Below are 22211 nucleotides of genomic sequence, written 5' to 3'. Positions count from 1 at the left end.
CTTTGTTGATTCATTTCATTGGTGGTAGCGGGGTGGGGTCATCTTCCTTCATTTTGCTTACTTTCTACTTTACCCACCATGACAGCCTATCTAGGACTGGTCCTTGTTGGTGATATATCTAAAGTACATGAAGTGCTATCCTTGCTTCTACAGAGTATTCTGGCTGTATTTCTAAGATTTGTTCATTTTTTTCTGGCAGTTGTTATACGTTTAATTCAAAGACACCACATTTTCTATAGGATACTAATAATCACTTATAATAATTATTCAATACCCCTAGCTTATGAATATGAATTGGAGGGGTAGGTGTAGAATATTCGTGGAAATAAGATTTCTAAAAATCTCCTAGAACTACCTGTATCCTGTACTGGTCCGATTTTAAACCAGGTCCAAGTACAGTAAATGTTCTATTGCAGGTGACACTCCCTTGAATCAAGTATTTCCAGTTTAGCTCACTTCCTTGGAAAGTTCATGAAGAGACAGAAATCCTGGGCAATGATTTAAAAGTAACCTTTGTACTTATACCATATTTCAAAAGGCTGATAATGCTGCCACTACAGTGGAACGGGGATATATGTAAACCTTAGATACATGGATGGATTTTGAGCTAACAATTCACTGTAAGTCCCAACTTGAAAATAATCAGCTCTTATGAGATGCCTTTGTTTGATGCTAACCCTTCTGAAGAGATCACTGAAGACAAAGGTGCTATAGGAAAGTGTGGTGAAGAAATCAGATGGGTGCCTGGCTGTCAGAAAGAATAGCATCTGGGGTCTTAAAGGGTAGTTTTAAAGCGAGTTATTGACAACATGAGGTGTCAGACAAGCCCACCTGGAAGAAGCACACTAGTGTATGTGATCCAACTCTCTGTCATCAAGTGTTTGCTGACTCATAGACACTCCTTGTAGTTTTCTGCAACTGTCTTTCGCCTGTGGGGCTGCTGGTGGTTTCGAATTGCAGCCCAATTTCTGACTACTACATCGGAGAGCTCCTTGTGTGATCCAGGATGGTAAATTTAAAAATCCAAGATCAGAGAGGGGAATTACCGTATATACTCGCGTATAAGCCGAGTTTTTCAGCCCAAAAAATATGCTGAAAAATTGGAGTTCGGCTTATACACAGGTCAGTGGTACCCTAGCGAGGAGTAACATCTCACGGGTGATTGCCGTTCCTCCACTGTTCATTAAAAGCCCTGCTGACACTGCAGGGCTTTGAATGTTAGCTTACTCACATCTAACCAATCAGAGCCATCCTATGACGTGGACAGCTCCAGTTCTCAGAAGCCCTCATAGTGATTCACTTACACTGGCAGCTGAACTCGTAGGGATGTTTCTGTGGCTGCGTTCTGTCTCTCCCCTCTGGTCTCTGTGTTAATTCACATCCTGCATTTCCCACCCTAGGCTTATACTTGAGTCAGTAAATTTTTCTGGTTTCCCAGGTATTAATTAGGTACCTTGGCTTATACTCGGGTCGGCTTATATTCGAGTCTATATGGTACATTAGAGCTTACATTCTAAGTAGCCAGTTTGCAAAAGGCTTTGGGTGACAGTGAAAGACCATAACCTGTTTGCCTTTCCTCAGAGAGACCAAGGCTTCACATTAGAGAAGGGATGTTGATAGCCTTGCTCTCATTGAAAGTGTGCCGGAAAGTGAATGAATGCACCTACAGTTAGGCTCAATTTTAACATCTTATGATTTGTTTTCCCTTTTGACGCATTTAAAATTTTTTTTCTAGGTTTTATTTTTCTGCTTTCTTTTGGATTGGGGTTTTTCTGTGTCTTATTTTGTTATTGTTGCTGGGGTGTATTGGCATGATTTCCTTTATATGAAATTCAGGATATGTAAATCTATAGAAACAGTAGGCAGCATAATCATTTTCAAGGGTTATGGCAGAAGAAGTTGGGGAAGAGTACAAAATTGAAGAAAATGTTCTAAAATTGATTGTGGTGATGATTTCACAGCTCCTATGTAAAACATTGAAGTGTATGACAAGTGAATTACATGTCAATAAAAGTGGGAAAAAATTAAAGTAACCTTTTAATGCAATGTATCAACTATGTCAGTCCTCTTTTAAAATGAGAAGTGTAAAGTAGAGTTAAAGACAAATTTTTCCAGTTCTCACATGTACACATAATCCATATTAAAGTGCCTGAAAAACGCAAGTACATGGATCTGGACTACACTCAAACTCTAAAGTTCCCAGGTGTTGGAAGAGATAGAGTCAGTGGACTGAGCTAAGGAAAATGTTGAAAGGAAATTGTGGCTTATAGATCTGTTGATGGTGTAAAAATAAATCTAAGTGTAAGCTGGGCAGAAATACTACCAGGCATAAAAGTTTTATTTAATAGGGGAAGCTTTTATTTTATTTCCTTGAAAAACATGAACTTGAGGATGAGTCACTTGATTTGAGGACTTGATTATAGTAACAGCAAAGGAAATGCTCAAGAGTGGAAAGAACATGGCTAGGAAGAAAGTATGTAGGGGAGAGTAAAGGTAAGACAGACAGAAAGAAAAGCAAGAAGCCATGAACACTATGAATGTGCAGGAGCATGTATTTTCCGTACTATTTTCTCTCATAGAAAGCTGAAATCATTTTTCTTAACATACCAGAGGGTCTATGTTAAGATGTTTACTCCTTCGAAGCTTGGGGCTCTGCTGAAATGGTTCATATTCATCCATATGTCACTCTCAACCCTGGGAAAACAATTTTGAAGTTGAGGATCTACTAGAGCATTAGCAAGTAGCAAGGAGGCCTTATTAACTTTTACTCAACTAGAAAATATTTCTTTCTATTTCCATGTGTGGTGATAGGTATTTGATAGTATGATCATTGACTTCCCAAGCCACCCCTTTTCCATATTTGATAACAAAAAGGTAAAAAGATATGAATTTTTATTGCTTTAAAACATTTACTTTAATACACATGCACTTGTTCAGAAACGATCGATGACTGAAAATGTTTTGTATCTACCCACAACAAGACTCTGTTTTGATAAAGACATTCTCCAAGGCCTGTTCAAGTTGTTATATCTTCTTTCTTCTCTCTTCCTCATGGAGAGGGAATGATAATCATGTCCAGTGCCTTGTGCTTTATCTAACAATAGCTTTCTTGCAGAATATACCTATAAACAGTGTCAGTGGAGAAAGGGAAGGTGCCTAAAGGAGCCAACCCTTTATTTCTTATTGAGGTAACAGAGATGTTGCTTCTTGGGGGAGATTCTGATCACAATTGGTTACATGAGGTAGAGAGGTCTTTGGGGGATAATCTGGGCACTCTTTAGTGGGATCTGAAGCTAAGCAAATGGTTGTATCAGGACCCTGAAGGCTAAAATATGGGCAGAGAGCCCCACAGAAGGTGATTCCAGTAAAGGAGTAGATGTGAGACCCATCACTCATGTTGTAAAAGGATACATCTCCAGCATCCCAGTCCAGAAAAACTCCTATCCTGCGGGGATGCTCCCTTAGGGACAAAGACACTGGAGAGGAAGTGAGAGCTTTGATTTCCCTTTCAATGCATGCCACCACCCAGAAATTCTTTTCCGATGCTTCTACAAACCACCCCTTTCTGTTCACTGTGACTGAGCAAACACCCAGAGCCCATCTACATTCAGGTAGACTTCCTTTTCCCATATTCACTTCCACCTCCCAAAAATGTCTCCCATTTTCAAAGCTATCCTGACCCAAAACACTGCTGATGGTTTCATATTCCCCTTGTCTTTGGTATGCTTGGGGATCACAGTCCTGAGGAATATTATCTTTCCAAGACACATGGCTTCTGTTCTCAGATATGTTCAGGTTTGCATGAGCTGACTCTGGATCCAAAGAAACAGCCACTGCAGTTGTAGAGAATAAAATAAAAATGAAGTCAGTCCACCAACAGTTTGGCTAGCTCTGGAAAGGTAGAAATCTAAGAAATGAAGAATGGAAGAAAACAGAAAATGAAAGAAGAAAAAGAAGACGGGCAAGGAGAGAAGGTGGAGAAACAAAGAAGAAAAAGAACAAAATAATAACACAAATCCCACTGTGGTTGAGTCAATTCTGGCAGTGTTCCATAAGGCTTCTGATACTGTAAACATTTTGGAAATGGCCTGCCTCATCTTTCTCCCACAGAGCAGCTGGTGGGTTTGAAGGACAGACCTTTTGGTTAGTAGCCCACCCTCATCAGGAGTCTTTTGGAGGCCAATGAGAGGAAGAGAAATGACAGGAGAGGGAATGGAATTTGTGCTCTCTCCTTTGTCTAGTACTCAAAGCCACTTTATGTGTAAAACATAGAAAGACAGAGCTGGACGATGGTAGCTCATCTAAAAACTCTGGCATCAACTACTCAGAATAATGTCTCTCCATCTTCCTATGAATGCTGTTTATTTACTATTTGCTATTGTTAGTGATGCTCTGTCTGACTTATAACTGCAATGTGCCTTTGCTCATAGTCTCTTTGGTATCACTTTTCTGTGGATTTATGTAACAATAAAAGTTACCCTATTTTCTTTTTTTTAACCCTAACACTACCCTAACTCTCCCCTATTTTCTTATAAACTTATATTTAATTCTTATAGTATAATGTCTCTAGAGTCAGAAAGACCTCGATTTTGGTGATCAATCTGTACTTAATAGCTCTGTGCTCTTGATGAAATTATTTTGCTTCTCTTAGCCTCAGTGTATCCTCATGACGATGTACATAACACTGATACCTTGATAGGATTATTGACATAAATACCTGAGATAATGAGTAGAGTTAAACATGCAGTAAATTTTATTTTCCATTAATTATTGTAACACTGGTAGCAGTGTCAACAATAATACTGACATTCATTAATTTGCTTTTTTCAATTTTTTTTCAGTAATTGAAATTTTTCTTAAGAAATTATGTAAAGGATATTAGAAAGTGTTTGAACATTTGGAGGATCAAAAAAATTAGGAAATATTTTTGGTCCCAGGGATTGAATCAGAGTAAAAGTGGCATGCATTAGAGATGAATAATCTACCCACCATTCAGGAAAACTCTAAAATGGTCAAGATATATTTCTACTTTTAGAGAGGCCATCTCTGCCCATTTACACAATAGTCTTCCTGTGACTGTACTGTTCTAGTAATGCTATTCACATGACGTAATGCACCACAGGATTGGAATAGAATCTTAAATGTCAACTGATGCAAAAATGTTTCCCATAGCTACCTCTTGTTCCCCCACACCACTCACCACAGTTTGTATGCTTACTTACCTAGGAAGTTAAGCAGAGATCATATCTGCTTTATTTGGTGCTAAATAAAATTTTGTATCAGTGTATGCGGGATAAAACCTGACAGAGAAATGGTTGTTCTGTTGTGCACAGAGTTGTTGTGGGCCATAGCCTCCTCATTGGCACTTACCAATAAAAGCATGCTGAATAAATGAATTAATGATATCAGACAGTTAGAATTCTGTTATCATCAGCATGAGACTGAGACTGTGAGTGGAAATCTTGGAAGGAATAACCTCCCCCCCCCCCCAAAGTACTGTGGTAAGTTTTCACAACTATGCTTTCATTTGTACTGAGATTACGTGGGGAAGAACAACAATGCCACTCGCCTGCGTTGAAATGTTCTTTTCTCCAATCTGAGAAGAAAAAAAAAATCCAATCAGAAAAAAATGCAGACAGAATATTTTCTGAACTAGTTGTTGTTCCCTGGCTAGATTTCTTGTTCAACAAAGTATAATTTATCTCTAGATAAATCCCAAGAGCATTATAAAATCCAGTGAGCCCTCCAAGGAATATCAGAGTTACTTACCACCATATAAATGTGCTTTTTCCCAATCTGAAATAAAACCGAGGAATTATTTTTTTTATTCTCAAGACGTACCCTTCAAAATTCAAAATTATTACCACCTTATGACACATGAAGTTTGCGAGAGTACTATATCTCTGCTCATCTTTACAATGTGAGTTTTCTACCTCCTGTTCAAATTCAAGCATTTCCCAAACTTCACCAATCTATGACAAACCCTTTGGGTCTGATCTTCTCCGAGCAAGAGGGTAAGGTAGATCTAAATATGGAATGGTTGGGCTGACAATATTATCTTCATAACTCACCATGATCATATAGTTCCTTCCTTGTGGCTGAAAAACAATAAAGCTTGTGAGATCTAAGTACATAGCATAGACTTCCAATTTGTCTTATCTATGAATACAAAGAAAATGCAGAACTTACCTAGCTCTGTCTTGAATGATTCTAAAAAAGGAGAGAAGTTAATAAAACAGATTTTATAGAAAGAAAAAAAGAGTTCTGGTTTCAGGATAGTCTTGCACATATTCTGACTGGTATTTGCAGACATCCAGACCAAAAATTTACTTTAATCGGCAATGACGGTGACCCTTTGTTTCTATCAATAAATTATCTATCTCTACTGGAATCAATTATATTTCTCCCCTGAGATGTTGACTCAATGTCTTAATGGCGATGGGAGTGTCTAACTTAAGCTTTTCATGTATCCCTATTTCCCAGCAGCCACCAGCCCTGTGCACAGTCACCAAATCATCAATTCACATCCCCTTCCAAGTCTGATTCCCAGGGTTTACCTTTGGCTTTGCAATCATCCTCCTTTTCCTTTTCAACTTCAGACAATCTCTTCTTTTTTTCCTGATGTCCCCGGACCAAAACCCCTACAGCACCCATGACAATCCCGAGCATCAGGAGGGTCACAACAAATGCTGCCTTCCAAGGATTGGTCCTGGGGAAGAAGGGCTCTGCCAGAGAGCACAGATCAACTCAAAACTCTTCATCATGTACACCTAGGCCACCTCAACTACCTCACATCCCAAATAACACCTCCTTGCTCCTTGCTTGTCTCTGAAGTAAGAAACACTAACCTGGGATAGAAATGGTTTCCACCCGCTCTTCACCAAAGAAAGGGTTCTTCATCGAGCAGGACACTGTTCTCTTGGAGCTGTCCCTCACAATGAGGGATGCTTCTATGTGGAACAAGCCATCATCATCTGGGGTCTCATCTTCAGATTGTGAATGGATCCTCGTTCCAATTTCATCTTCCCATTGTACCTCAGGCTTGGGAAACCATCCCTTCCCTGTGCATGTCACTTTTATTCCTTCTTCTTCTGGACCCACCATGCGTACGTGAGGACCAGAACCTAGCCCTGGGGAAAAAAGCCGTTTGTCTGAAACCTAGAATTTTTTGTTTTAGGCCAGATATCCTTAAAATTATATGAAACACCAGTGTGGGGAGAGGGACGAAGCATTCTAATTCTGAGTGGGAGTTGAGAACTTCTTTTACTGTCCCCATGAAATAGCTATGTATGTGTTGTGCCAAGTTACAGAAGACTTCTCTGGGCTTGAAACCGTGCTTATTCCTTAGCTGAATGAATACATAGTCTCCACCTAAGCATATCTGTAATTAGATTACAGAAAGATAAAGAAATGGGAGAGGAAAATTTGCCAAAGTTGAAGTACTGGGGTCCATCTGAAAGATTTACCACGATAAACGTTCACAGAAGCCTAAACTAGATGCTTCATGGAGTCGTTTAATTGACCTGTCTCCCTTTGCAATGGTTCCAGCTTTCATGTTCTCTGTGTGGAAACTCAAAGGTGAAAGCGTCCGGGTGAAGTCAGTTAATTAAGGAGTCCAGGTGATTTCTGATTCCTCCACTCTATTCTCTCTCCTCTGTGTCATCTTTTTGACCTCCCATTTCCAACCCCGCTGCCGGAGTACTGAAGCAGCTAGCCTTTTGTTTTTAGTCTCTTTCTTTTACTGCGCACAGGCTGAATCTAGTGGGAGATCCATGGAATTTTCATCCATAGATAAGCTTGCTAATGTTCTGTTTTATAGATAGAGAGAGAGAGATGATGGTTAGATAGATATCCAGCAGGCAGATACACACAATTCTGATGTTGAGGTGATGATATACATAAAGCAACACATTAGCGATTTCCATGATCTTTTTAAGAGTAAATAGCTATCCTGACTTCTAAGACTTGTTTCTGAAATTAAGACTGTCTTGTATAAACGCCTTTCAGTAGAGGGATTCAGTCCTACCCCATTTCCACAGATTTAGGAAATACAGTCGTAATCTCTGTTCATTTGTTTTTGGGGGGCAAGAATCATAAATACAAATAATGATTGGAATGAAAAATGAACTAGCAACAAGGATGACAAACTCAGTATAGTCCACTCATGCTCGGTGAATGTCAGTTTCATTCACATGTGCACAGTGGCCCCTCCCTTGAGCCCCTTTCAGCATTCCAAAATTTAACTCGGGTCGTGTGGTTCTGTACTTCCCGTTCACTTAGCTACGTAAGAGTTGTTTTGTGAGGCCAGTGCTCTAGTTGTAATTCCCCCTGCACTAGCTTCCATGCTTTTCCCAGATAATGCATTTACATTTGAGATTTGGCCATGAAGGCACTCAGGTGAGTCTTCGCCCGTTGCTGTCCTTATTGGAGGCGGTGGCCTGAGAGTAGGGGTAGATTCTGGAACTATAATGATTGCTTTCAAAGTCCATAGCAACACTTTTGATTTAGTTATGCCTATCTAGGGCTCTATCAGCTCCAAGCGTACATGCCTCTTTATCTTTGTCCTCTCCACAGTCCGCCTACCAGTTTACACACACAACACTCATATTTTTGTGGGGGTGATATATATTCTCAAAAAGGGACTTACCTATCACTTTCAGCTCTAAAATGGCCTCTTCGAAGTCATTGCCCTTCTTAAAGAAACACTTATAGATGCCATTGTCTGAAACTTGGAGGCTGTAGATTTTCACAGCAGCTCTTCCCTCCGTCATATAATCTTTCACCAACTCTGTTCTCCCTTTGAAGTCTACCAGTTGCTCTCCCACCTGCTCCCTTCCATCCTGATACACATACACAGCCTCGGAGAACTGGGAGCGAAACCAGCGCAGCTCCATGTTCTCCACACTCATGACTGGAGACACTCGGCAGGGGAGCATGGTGTCTGCTCCCAGCATAGCGATAATGGGCTCAGAGGGACCAATCACCACAAATGCATCTGTGAAAGAGGAACGCAGTGAAAAGAGTGTCAGCATGACTGGCCTCCTGCATGCAGCATGTATTGCAATGCACATTCTGCCTAAGAAAGTGGTGATGTACAAACCAACGGGATTTCTGCAAGCTTACAATCAGCAGGGTAATGCCACATTGAATAAATGTGTCACTGCAACGGTGTGTACTTGTGGGAAGGAGGATGCTGGGAAATCACAACACTCAAGTTTGAGTCAGGGTTGTGACTTATTTCTACAGTCTTTCTACCTGCCTTTTCCTCTGTGAAGAGATTCAAACCGCACTCAAGCCACCTCCACTGCGTTGAGTTGACTCTGACTCATTTCAACACTATAGATAGGGTTTTCAAGATTCCAAATCTTCCCAGGAGCTAAGCCTCATAATTCCCCCACTGAATTCTGCTGAATACGAACCATTTACTTTGAGATTAGTAGCGTAAAATCTAACTCACAGCACAACCAGACATCTTTTAAAGAGGCGTGTGGGTATATCAACCACTTCGACTGATTTAATCATTCTATTTTGAGGACCAGAGAGTTCACATAGGAAAAATAGAAACAAATATTAAAATATTTTACCTGAACCCCATATGGATATCTGGAGAAGGAGCAGAGAGAGGAGGTTTCTTGTCCAAGAAAATTCCAGGGAATCTCCCATCTTTCCCATTGCAGGGAACAGAATCACATAGAGGAAGGTGCTGGGCACCACTGAGGTCTACATGAAAACAAGACCCACAAGGTGAAAAGAACAGAGCTAGCATGTTGACAGTGCTTCTGTAAAGGCCTCCTAGAACTCTCGGATCACAACTGCATTGTATTTTCCAGTCAGCATTGAAGACAGTCTTTCACATTCAAGGGAAAATGTATGTATATTTAAATGTGTGTGTGTAAGTGTGTGTGTGTATGTGTTTGTTGCTTTCATTTTCTAAGGAAAAACTCTTCATTTTAATAGCAGAGATAGGTCTGCTCCCAATCTCTCTAAACTCTTCCCTTAGTCAACATAATTTTGTCCTGTGGATGAGAGAAGCAATGGAGGAGGTGTCTCTAACACAAACATTTACTCTGGTTTTGGTACAATTTCTACCTACACTTTACCACATGATTAAGTAGACAGCACTTAGTTGGTCCTTATCAATTCCCAAGGTCTTTGTCTGGATTCCCCCATTTCCACCCTCTTTTCCTTCACCCAGAAGATATTTCAGCCACACTCACATATTTTATGCTTTTCTTCCAGAGATGAAAACTTCTTGGACTTCTTACCCTCATTACTGCTGACTCCAGCGCCACATACTTCCTTCCTCTTCTTCCTTGCCTGCCATCAGGTGTCTTCTATGAATCTTGCTCCAAGATACCAAGAAGAGACTGCATTTCAGAAAGTGGGTAACCCAGTCGGAGGTCGTGGGTGGTGTTTAAAGACCTTCAGCAAGTCAGAAGCAAGAATTTCAAAACTTCAGATAGTGACCCCGTGGCAATGCCCTTCTCTTTGGCCACTCTGCTGTTCTCAAAATGGAAAGCAAAATTAAATCAGGAAAGAGAACTTTGACCTGACCTGGGTCATAAATCCACCCAATTATTACATGTTAACCAAGGGTGGTGAGGATCAAAGCAATTGATATTAGTTTGGAGAAATATTATGCAGGTTAAAAGCACAGGCATTAGAACTTCACAGAATTGAACTAAAATTTAAAAAATATTGCTATCAAGTAAGTTCTACCCATAACACTGTTTTGAAGGCTGTAAACCTACAGAAATGAATAGCTTCCTCTAGCTCTCTCAGAGAGGTGTGGGTTTGAATTGCTGGCCTTGCTGTTAACAGCCCATTGTTTACCTTATAGCACCACCAGGGCTCCTTAGTACTTGACTACCTGAGTTAAAAATCTTACCTAGGCTATTTACTAGCTCATGACAAGACACAGTGTCTGTGCCTCAGTTTCCTCATCAGATCTTGGGTTTAATAATAACTCTTACCACAAGTTTTGGTGAGGTATACATGATTACACACACACACACACCTTATTTTAAAATGTACAGGGCACATGTAAGTTTTATATAAGGTATTTTATTTTAAATCCATACTCAAGTCACGTCACTATGCCTGCCATTATGGTTATACGTTTCCTTCTGGCAGTTAGGACTTTTATTCTGTGAGACAGGGAACTGAAAAGACAGATATATTCAAAGTTTACAACTTTCCTCCTCTCCAGATGTAGATTTCCTCCAATGACATCTGTGTTATATCTAGGTTGAACAGGAGAAACAGTACACCATCACTCAACAATTCTATGGACTCTTCCATCTCTCCTCCATTGTGTGAACCTTGAGAAAGAAAAGGATAAAATTATTATCCTCTGTGTATATCATTCACTTTTGTTTTTAAGATCCTTTATATCCTAAAAATTATAAGATAATTCTTTTCCCCACTTAGGATGACCAATAATTCTCTATTGGAATATGAGAGAATTAATAAAGCTTTAATCAACATTTTGAAACCCTGTATCTAAGGTCAAACATCTATATACAATTTGAAAGAAATAAGAAAGCAAAAATAAAACAAAAAGAATTGGTCATATACTTTAACAAAACTATAGAAATGCCATTATTAATATAGAAACAGAAACATCATTCAACTAGAAATCATTCAAACAAATAAGCTACCTTTTTTTTTTAAGCTACCCTTTCAAAAGGGATGAGTTATTCCTCAAAAACATATCTCTGACAGTAGAACTCTTACTGACACTTCCAGATTTGAAATGAACTTAATTTCCTGGATCAACATTTAGCCAAACAATAGGCAAGTCTATAGAGGGAACAGTAACAACAGAGTGCTACAAACACCTTAGAATAATAAATAATTTGAGATCAAAAGGACATCATTTATCCAAGAACAATGTTCAGAAGTAAGAAGGAGGATTAAAACAGGAATTACAGGGAGAAAGTGGGATCAGAGATGTTTCATTGTGAGGATTGCAAACGCTGAGATGACAGAAAATGTGTATGACTTGTTGGATGGACTGATCTGCTCTGTCAACATATCCAATTCACAATTAAACGGAGAAGAAAGAACATATTATTGTTAAGTGTTGTATTTATGGTGCTAACAACATACAATAGAGTTTTAAAATTCAAAATCAGTTAGGAATTAAAAACAAAAGTTATAATTAATCAGAAACAAATAGAAAAGTTCCAACCATATAAACAGATGTATAGATTTTAATAATAAAACAATTATGCTATACCAAGTCTTTTACTTTATGACTTGACGAGATCCCAATTTTAACAATTTTGATGGAATAGAAGAATATACAAAGGCAATTAAGATGGATTAATTGAATGATGCAATGTGATACTTGTGTGTCTCCCACTGTGCTTGGAGTATCATGCTTTCCCTAAATCTGTTGATATAAATAAATCACAAAATATGTTTGCTCCAAGTGTTTCTTATGAAACGTGCTTAAGTACTGAGTAATTTCTTTAGATATTTGGGTTTGCATATTTTGACATGCAACATTTTTGCATGGGAATTAGTGATGCTGCCCTATGTCAGAAAAAACATTCAGTCTGCTGACATTAGTCCCTACTACAGGAAAGCCACACAATCTCACTGCAAACCACTCTTCTTGGAGAGACTGCCACAGCCAGAAGGAAACAGATAAAATCAGCTTGTGTCTCCACCATGCTGAAGTGGCTGCCTTCCACAGACAACATCTGCCAACTCTTCTGTGCTTCCACTTAAAATACAATGAGAAACCAAAACAACGGAAAACAACAAAATCCTCAAAGAACAAACTCAGTGCAATCAAGTCGATTTTGACTCATGGCAACCCTCTACACAATGAAGCGTTGTCCCTGTGGGCTTCATGTGTTACAGCAGCAGAAAGCCTCCTCTTTATCTTGAGGAGCGCCTGGTGATTTTGAACTGCTGGTCTTGCAGTTAAGTGCCCAACAAATAACCAATCCACTCCCGGGGTTCCAATGACAACCAGGGGGTGGGTAAAAAGAGGATGGGATGTATTCCAGAAGAATTTAACTCTGCCAACACCAAGTCGCTGAATGAAAGGAAATCTGAAACCCTGCTTGTCTAAAAATTGCTGCATTTTGTCCTCACACTTAAACGATACTTTTCTTAGATAATTTTAGTTTTCACTGGGGACTATAAAGAAAATATTTCATTGGTATTTTTTAAATCAAGGAGTGACAGATGTATGATTAAATATATGCCTTATTTTCTTTTGTAGATAACACATTACCTAGATTCTGCAGCTTTTGTTTGTGTGCTTGTTTGTTTAATCTTGGGAGCTCTAAATAATTACAAGATTGTATGTTTAAATGTCCAAATTTATTTTACACTAATAATTCAGCTTTTAAAATGAAATGCCCTTTTAATGAAAAGTTAATAAAATGAAGTTAAATTTTAGAATATAATGTATAAAGCCCTGGAGTTAGAAAACCAAAAGGGAAGAAAGCCTGTATCATCTCTCAAGTCGAGAGAACTTAAGGGGAAAAATCAAGTCTTGAAATTTTGCAGGATTCTTTGGGAAAAATATTGAGCAATGCAGAAAGCATCCAGGATAAAAGAAAACAGTAGGAATATGCAGGCAATGTACCAAGAAATTGGTCGATATTCACCCATTTTAAGAGATAGGGTATAATCAAGAAACAGTGATATTTAAAGAAGGTGTGAGAGCTAACCTGAAGTCAATCACAAAAAACTCGCCCCTATGAATTGAGGGAAGACCAGCAGAAATGTGTCAACACAGGAATGGAGTCCACAAATAACTTATGAATCTGTCAACGAATTTGGAACACAGCAACCTGACTAATCAACTGGAAAGGATTCATATTGTGCCATTAGCCAAGAAAAGTGATTCAGCAGAATGTTGAGAGTACCAAATAATATCAATACTAATAAGGCTTTGCTGAAGGTAATTAAACATGAGAAATTCAAGCCAGATTCATAAGAGTACAAGGCAAAAAGGTCTATCACTGCTGATTTCAGATGGATCTTGGCTGAAAGCAGAAAATATCAGAAAGATATTTACTTGTGTTTTATTTACTATGCAAAGGTCTCACACTCTATAGATCATAACAAAATATAGGTACGTTTTTTAATGGGAATCTCTGTGCGTTAGTTACATAATTTCATATTCACTTGATAAATAAGTCTAAGGGTGGATTATAACTTGTTCATTATCACAGCCTGATGATGCCTCCTTGTGGGCATGGACTTCTCATGAGGCTTCTGGGATCTCCATTTCTTCTTCCCAAGAGCGGGGGTACACCCTTTGTCTGGTTCACGTTCCTGCTGTTGGGCCACTCAGAGAGCAGACAAAGCCACATGAAGATGCTTCCACTGCCACTGGATCCACAAAACTTGTCACCCACTGGCCTGTGATCTTCCTGCATTTGGCATCATTGTGAGTGGCTACATGACCCTGCAGAGGAATTTATGGACTAGTAGCGGACATACGGGCTAATGTCGGACTTATGGACTTGTTCTGGACTGGGCTTGGATGTTTTCTCATTATACAATTGCTCTTTCATATAAAGCTCTTTCCTAGACATATGTGTGCATCCTTGGATTTGTTTCTCTTATCAACTTGGCTTAACACATACAGAACACTTAATTGAGCTCATGAGGAACCTGACTACTGACCACAGGACATTATTTAACAGCATAAGAAGAGACTAAACAAAATTTAAAATACATAAAGTTATATGTAAGGGTGATGACCTTTCACCAAACTTAATCAGTATCCTGAGGAAGTAATGTAAGAAGCTGGACTATAGAAAGGAACCTGGAGCATCAGGATTAAAATCAGGCCCATTAACAACCTGCCACATGCATATCTTCTTTGCTTGCTGAAAGTGAAGAGGATGGGAAGAAATAACTGAGGAAGAGAAAAACTACAGACTTACTATAGATTACAACTCAATGTAAAGAAGACAAATCTTAACAATTGGACCAAGAAGCCTTATGGCGTTAACTGAAGAATACAATGAAGTTGTTATGGATATGATTTTGATTGCATTCATAATCAACATGCATGGAAGCAGCAATCAAGAAATAAAATGATGTGTTACATTGGGCAACTGTGCACAAGACTTCTTACAAGTGTTTAAAGTGCAAAAATGTCCCTTTGCGTGTTAAAGCACTGCCTGATCCAAGTCATGGCACTATCTATCATCTCACATGCATGTGAATGTTGCACAATTAGTAAGGTGGCTATATGATTTATGCTGGTGGCAAAGAATATGGAAAGCATCAGGGACTTGTAGAAGAATGGACAATTCTGTCTTGGGCAATGAACAAGAAAATGTGGTGAAGAATGCTGATGGTCCCTGGCTATCAAAAGAGATAGTGTCTGGGGTCTTAAAGGCTTGAAGATAAACAAGCGGCCATCTAGCTCAGAAGCAACCAAGCCCACATGGAAGAACACACCAGCCTGTGACATCATGTTTTTCCGAAGGGATCAGTTATCAGGCATCAAAGAACGGAAAATTACATCATTGTGTGCACACCTCCATGATATGATTGCCGAGGACAAACGGGTGCATAAGCAAATGTGTCGAAGAAAGCTTATGGAGCCAGGCTTTCAAAAGGGATAGTGTCTTGGGTCTTAAATGCTTGGAGGTGAACAAGCAGCCATCTAGCTCAGAAGCAACAAAGCCCACATGGAAGAAACACACCAGCCTGTGTGAACATGAGGTGTTGAAGGGATCAAGTATAAGGCACCATCAGAAAAAAATAATCTTACCAGAGTGAATGAAGGGGGAAGTGCAGAGTGGAGACCCAAAGCCCATTTGTTGGCCACTGGGAGATCCCCTCACAGAGGGGTCTAGGGGAGGAGATGAGTCAGTCAGGTTGCAATGTAGCACCAATGCAGAATACAGCTTTCCTCCAGTTCCTAAATGCTTCCTCCCCCACACCCCCACCCCAACTACCATGATTCGAATTCTACCTTGCAAGTCTGGATTGAGCAGAGGATGTACACTGGTGCAGATAGGAGCTGGAGGCACAGGGAATACAGGGTGGATGATCCCTTCAGGACTAGGGGTATGAGGGGTGATACTGGGAGGGTAGAGGGTGAGTGGGTTGGAAAGAGGGAACCAATTTCAAGGATCTACATGTGACCTCCTCCCTGGGGGATGGAAAACAGAAAAGGGGGTGAAGGGAGACGCCAGACAGGGCAAGATATGAAAAAATATTAATTTATAAATTATCAAGGTCTCATGAGGGAGGTGGGAGCGGGGAGGGAGGGGAAAAAGAGGACTTGATGCAAAGGGCTTAAGTGGAGAGCAAATGCTTTGAAAACAATTAGGGCAAAAAATATACAGATGTGCTTTATACAATTGATGTATGTATGGATTGTGATAATAGTTGTATGAGTCCCTAATAAAATAAAAAAAATAATTAAAAAGTTTCAAAAAAAAAAAAAGCCAAGCTGGCAACATTTCATCTGACATGCTTTGGTCATGTTAAGAGAGAGACAAGTCTCTAGCAAGGAAAATCCTTTTATAGTTGAGTAAAAGATCATTGAAAAGGAGGACGATTCTGAAGGAGATGGATTGACACTGACTACAACAAAGGACTGAAACGTAGCAATAATTGTGTGGATAACGATTCATCCAGTTGGTCTTATGGTTGCAGTAAGTCACAGCCAACTCAATGGGATCTAACATTATGAAAACACTTTCGGTCCAGGGGCCAGGATTTAATTTCAAATTTTACATAACCAAAGAAGCCAAAAATTAAAGTAACATATACCACATTATTTAGAATAGAAACAAAACTATTTTGGTGTAATAGTCTTTTTGGAATCCTGTTTATCTCTCTTAGGATGAAATGAATAGAAAGAGAAATAAGGAGCATTTCCAGGAGATGTAAGTATTAAAGAATAGATACAAATTGAAAATAGGAGGTTTTCTTACTCCTTGTGAATAACATTGGACGAGGTTTCCATCCTGCCCTCTTTCAGAATTCAATTTAGATAACTTATTGTATATTCTGATCATTAACCAGCAATGTGAATAGGCTAGCCCTCGGGTAGCAGGCCGTAGAGAGTGGATTACTACCTCTCCCAAAAGCACGACAAGGAGAAACAGACTAGCAATTGGAGACTTGCCTGTGTTTGCCCTTGATGACATTGTTTCACACCTACACATGTGACATTATTTATGGGCAAGATCTAATTCTCTTTCCAGGTGGACTTTCTGAGTAACTGGCTCTAGAGAGAGTGGTGTCATTGGTCTTCATTTCCTTGGGGGTGACGCACAAGCAAACCCTTTTGGATTTATGAATGTTTCAGGACTTTCAGAAACTTTATGAAGTTTTATTAAGTCTTGCTGTCGGTCTCGTTGTTTTTCCTCCAGATAGTTCATCCAGCCTGTCTTATTTAGACAGACCTGTGGAGATAATAACATGCACAGAAACAAGACAGAGGAAAACAAATATACACTATACAACAAAACAACAACAAACCACTGACAAAGAACAAAACAAAAGGCACCAAGAAAGAAAAACTTGTAGTTAGTTCAAGAATCACTTTTTGGCCTTTAGGAGTGTTCTCCAGTCCAGTCTGTTGGGGCACCACACCCTGGTCCCAAGTCCACCTTCAGCATTCCCTGGGGACCTCTCCGCTCCATTTCCTTGCCATTCCGCTGCACTCCCCCAGTGCTTTGGCTCAGTGTGGTGGGATCAGGTCAGACGCAATTCTCGCACTGTGTCTCAGGTGCTGTCCCCAGTAGCACCATGGATCAGTGAGGGACATCATGTCTCATTGTGGTGCCTATGGCTATGCATTTCTTGACTTAGGACATTTTCTAGAAAATGGTGCTCAGTTTCAGCATTTCACAGAGGTCATTTCCATTTTCAGGGAGCTGTAGCTTATTTTATTTGCAGTTTGGGTGAAGGTAGTGGTGCTGTGTCGTTTATTGCTTCATGAGTGATTGCTATCGTCTGAACTGTTGTGTGCATTTGAGGTGGTATCACCTGGAAGTGTGTGGGGACAGGCATTTGTTTCCTTCTGTTTTGAACACAGTTTGTCCTTTGGAAAGATAAAATGCCTGCTCATTACTCAGGCAGTAGAATCTGGCATTCCATTACCAAGAACCCTTTACAATACCAGAGACCCACTTTAAAAAGTTTTTCCCGTGATTTTTACATGGGCCAAGTGAACTGGAACTGTTTGAAATGATGTTGCTTTTGTTGTGCTACTTGGACAATGTTGTACAGCTGTAACATTGAATATTATAAGGGGAAATTCATGCAGGGAGTAACCGTATAACCTATTTGCTAACTTCTGAGGCTCAGTGAGTGTTTGACCTTCATCCAAGTTGGCATCCATTGGGAGAAGCTGCTTGTGGGTCAGGTAAAAAAGTGGATGAGAGCCTATCATAGACTTCAATTTTAACATTAACAAAATGTTATTTGAGTTTTATTTTGTCCCCCGTTTCCATGAACAAATTATTTTTGAGAAAAATTTAAATGACCCATTTAAAGACTGCAATATATATATATATATATTTAGCAGCTTTGATTTTGTAACATGTGGGGAGGATTTCTAAACCTGTAAAGAATTGCCATCTTGGAAATCCACGGGGGCAGTTCTGCTCTGTCTTCTAGGTTCACCATGATTCTGAAATAACTAGATGGCAGTGAGTAGTTTGCATGCTTATAAATGAAATTGCTTTATGATTATAAAGAATCTATGAAGTGGTTAATTTTTGACAGATTTTTGTATAAAACAAATTTAGAATCAAGATCTTTACAAGTAACTTGAATAAGATATTAAGGAATGCATTTCACTTAGGGAATAAAAGAGATTATTAAGGTAAAGCCAATTTCTTCAGTTGTTTAGGTTAAAATTTTGCAAACTACTAGATCTAATGTTTGAGAGCAGCTAAAGAAAAGGAGAGCTGAGGTCTGAGCTTCTCAGGGTCCCAGGGAAACTTTATCAGAAACAAAAAAGCCATCCTAGATTCCATGTAGAAATAGCCTTAGTGATGCAGTGGGCCAAGCTCTGGAAACCTAATCACAATGTGCTCTTCAAGCCCAATAGTCACTTTCAGAAAGCTCAACCTGCCTACATGCAAGGAGTTTTCAAGCCTCCAAAACACGCGAAGCAGATTTTACTCTGTCCTGTAGGGTTGTTGTGAGTTAGGACCAACTTAATGACAAATTTATATTTTTTAATGTAGCCCTTTTAAAAGAATGACAAGGACTAAATTTAGATTAAGTAAGAAAAATAACTTTAAATGATTGTACTGGTGAGATTTATGTCAACTTGACCCTATGTGAAAGTGCAGTGCAGTGGTGGAATCCAGCCTAGCAGTCAGGTGGTAGCCTTGTGATGCTTTCGTGGGGATTTGGCACTGTTATGAGACAGGAACAACGTGTACTTCCCCTTCTAGGGCTCTTCACCTTCCTTCTTGCTGGCACTTTGTGTCTACCACCAGGAGCAGCCCCATGAGGGATGCCTAACCCTAGGTACGGTCTTTGTGCTATTTTCTCACTAACCTTGAACAAAACAACTCAGTATCAACTGGCCTATGACCCTACTGTAGTCCCATTCTTTTCTGCCTCCTCAGTCTACAGCTAGTCACATGAGTCTGAAGAGGGCACTGGATGGCCTCATGGACTCATAGACTTGAATTGTGCTAGACTGGAATAATATAAAAATTGGTCTAGACTTCTTGATATAAAGGTCTTGCTTTCACATATGAGTTTCATTGGTTTTGTATCCCAAGATAACCCAACCTAAAACAATGATTAAACTTTATTTCTTCAGTGTTGCATTGTATGCAAAGAGTTTTAACATCTATAAGTAATTTGCTGATATTGAGTTAACAAATTTTTAAAAATTTGATATTAAATAAATATATATATTTGATATTAAATAAATATTTGATATTAAATAAATATATATATAGGGGCATATAAAATAGTTTGTTCATTGCCCCCTTAAGAGTATTACTATAAGAGATATGCAACAAGAACAATGTTTAATGTGTCATTAATGATCAGTTTATTTGATATATTTAAAGAGTTACCTCTATGAATAAAGTTCAATAGTTTAAGATTTTGTAAGAATCTTTATTACTAAATTGTGTAGTTGAAATTTGTCATTGCAATAAAAATATTTTTTATTATCAATTTCATTATTTAATAAATTCTTTGGAGAGTCTGGCTTCCAGTACAAAGATCAATTAGATTCACCAAATGACATGGTTCTGAAAAAATCTGATATCCAAGAGTCATTTCTCAGATTATTATACATCCCTGACAATTCCGAACTTCATGAGAAGTCATGTATTCTACACTTCACTTTCTTTGTGGTAGTTACCTTAACCTATGCCATTTTTGTCTTGTTTCTCACCTAAGCTACCATGGGATTATATATAACTTCCTGCATTGCTCTAAGACAGTTATGATTGTGTGACAGTCTGGATGATTTGATGTGCAGGTCCATCTAGACAAATCTGCCTATAGACTCATTAAGACATCCAAGGAGATTGCTTGTACATTACATATATTACTCTTAGTATTCATAGTGGATATTTACAACATGTGATTGTTAGTTTTATTTAATAGTTATCATTTAAATTATTTTCATTTTAACTTCTTTATTTTGAACCTAGTTACTTATCTGTACATTTGTATCAGATGTTCCGTAACTTGATAGTTTGACATTATATCTGGGTTTTAAAAATTAAGATTAATTTTTGTTTTAGGTGGTATTTTTGTACAACATACTTTCTGACTCTTAATTAAATTTATTTAGCTTTATATTGGTTCCAAATTCCCATGAAGTCTTTCATTATAAATTCTATTATTAATTAACCAGGGCCATGTCAGGTTTTGTTATCTACAGGTAAGCTTTTGCTTTGTGGACCTGTTAAAACACTTAAAAAATAAATAGACATCAAAAAAGAGTACGCTGAACTTACAAAAAGGACTTATAGCAGTAGATTTAATATTTATTTACTCTTCTTAGATAATACATTCTAGAAAACTGACAGATGTGCTTTGACCCTGTTCTACAGGGTCACAATGAGTTAGAATCGAATTGATGGCAATGAGTTAAGTTTAGTTCTTATCACTGGTATGATAATTCTATATTATTGGCTATTTTAATGATGCAATTATTAGAATGATCAAATGTTTCATGGATGTTGCTTATAAGATTATTTCTTTGAAATCTAATAAGCTGCCTGTGAAGTGGACCACAGATACATAAACTAAGCATATGAAAGAATTTTGAGTTTGTACCTTAAGACTTAAGTTTCAACCTGAGGACAATGTTGTTGCTATTGTTAGGTGCCATCAAGCTGATTCTGACCAGTAGCAACCCTAGGCATGCCAGCATCACACTTGTTCCTTTATCTGAGCCCTTGTTGCAGCCACTGTGCCAGTCCATCTCCTTAAGAGCTTTCCTCTTTTCCCTGCCCCTCCATTTTGCCAAGCATAATGTCCTTCTCTAGGGACTGGTCTCTTCTGAAAACATATCCAAAGTACGTAAGATAAAGTCTTGCCATCCTTGCCTCTAAAGTGCAGTCTGACTTGACTTTAATCCAACACAGACCAGTTTGTCCTTTTAGCAGTTCGTGGTATTTTCAATATCCAGCACCACAATTCAAATGTACAAATTCTTCTTCAGGCTTCCTTATTCAATGTCCAACTTTCCCATTCATATGCGGCAATAGAAAATACCTCAGCTCCAATAAGGCACACTTTGATCCTTGATGTAACATCCCTGCTTTCCAGTACTCTAATGAGGTCTTGTACAACAGATATTCAACAACTCATTTGATCTTTTGACAACTGCTACCATGAGCATTGATTGTGGATACCAGCAAGACCAAAATTCTTGACTTCAATCTTTTTTTCCATTTACCATGACATTACCTACTGGTCAAGTTGTGAGGATTTTTGGTGTTCTTTATACTGGGTTGTAATCCATACTGAAGGCTGAAATCTTTAATCGTCATCAACAATAGCTTCAAGTCCTCATTTTCAGCAAGAAAAGATGTGTCTCTGTGTATTGAAGGTTTTTAATAATCCTTCCTCCAATCCTGATGTCACATTCTTCTTCATAAAATCCATCTTCACTAATGATTTGCTCAGTATATAGATTGAAGAAGTGTGCTGAGAGGATATGACTCTGTCATAAACATTTCCTGATTTTAAACCATGTGGTATTCCTTTAT

The 22211-nt window shown here is 38.7% G+C and overlaps 1 protein-coding gene across 1 annotated transcript; it reads right to left on the bottom strand.

The window, feature by feature from the left end:
- Positions 1-3180: 3180 nt before the first annotated feature.
- Positions 3181-9612, bottom strand: LOC142452589 (butyrophilin subfamily 1 member A1-like). Its single transcript, XM_075553840.1, has 9 exons — positions 9585-9612; positions 8648-8995; positions 6849-7130; positions 6558-6725; positions 6190-6210; positions 6072-6098; positions 5770-5796; positions 5570-5596; positions 3181-3833 (listed from the first exon to the last, which is right to left on the bottom strand). The coding sequence occupies exons 2-9, from the start codon at positions 8952-8954 to the stop codon at positions 3181-3183; spliced, it is 1512 nt and encodes a 503-aa protein (XP_075409955.1). The 5' UTR covers positions 8955-8995; positions 9585-9612.
- Between the last annotated feature and the right edge of the window lie 12599 nt (positions 9613-22211).

Source organism: Tenrec ecaudatus, chromosome 7 (genome assembly GCF_050624435.1).
Source record: "Tenrec ecaudatus isolate mTenEca1 chromosome 7, mTenEca1.hap1, whole genome shotgun sequence".
Taxonomy (NCBI): Eukaryota; Metazoa; Chordata; class Mammalia; order Afrosoricida; family Tenrecidae; genus Tenrec; species Tenrec ecaudatus.
Note: the sequence above shows the minus strand (reverse complement) of the source record. Positions and strands in the feature narration are given on the sequence as shown.

Bases quoted from the DNA above. Each gene is read 5' to 3' on its own strand.
- LOC142452589 (XM_075553840.1), bottom strand. From the start codon at position 8,954: ATGCTGGGAGCAGACACCATGCTCCCCTGCCGAGTGTCTCCAGTCATG. The intron at 6,726-6,848 runs GTTAGTGTTTCT...GCTCTCTGGCAG, and splicing joins GGAAACCATTTCTATCCCAG to AGCCCTTCTTCCCCAGGACC. The intron at 5,597-5,769 runs GTAAGTAACTCT...TTTTCTTCTCAG, and splicing joins AAAAGCACATTTATATGGTG to ATTGGAGAAAAGAACATTTC.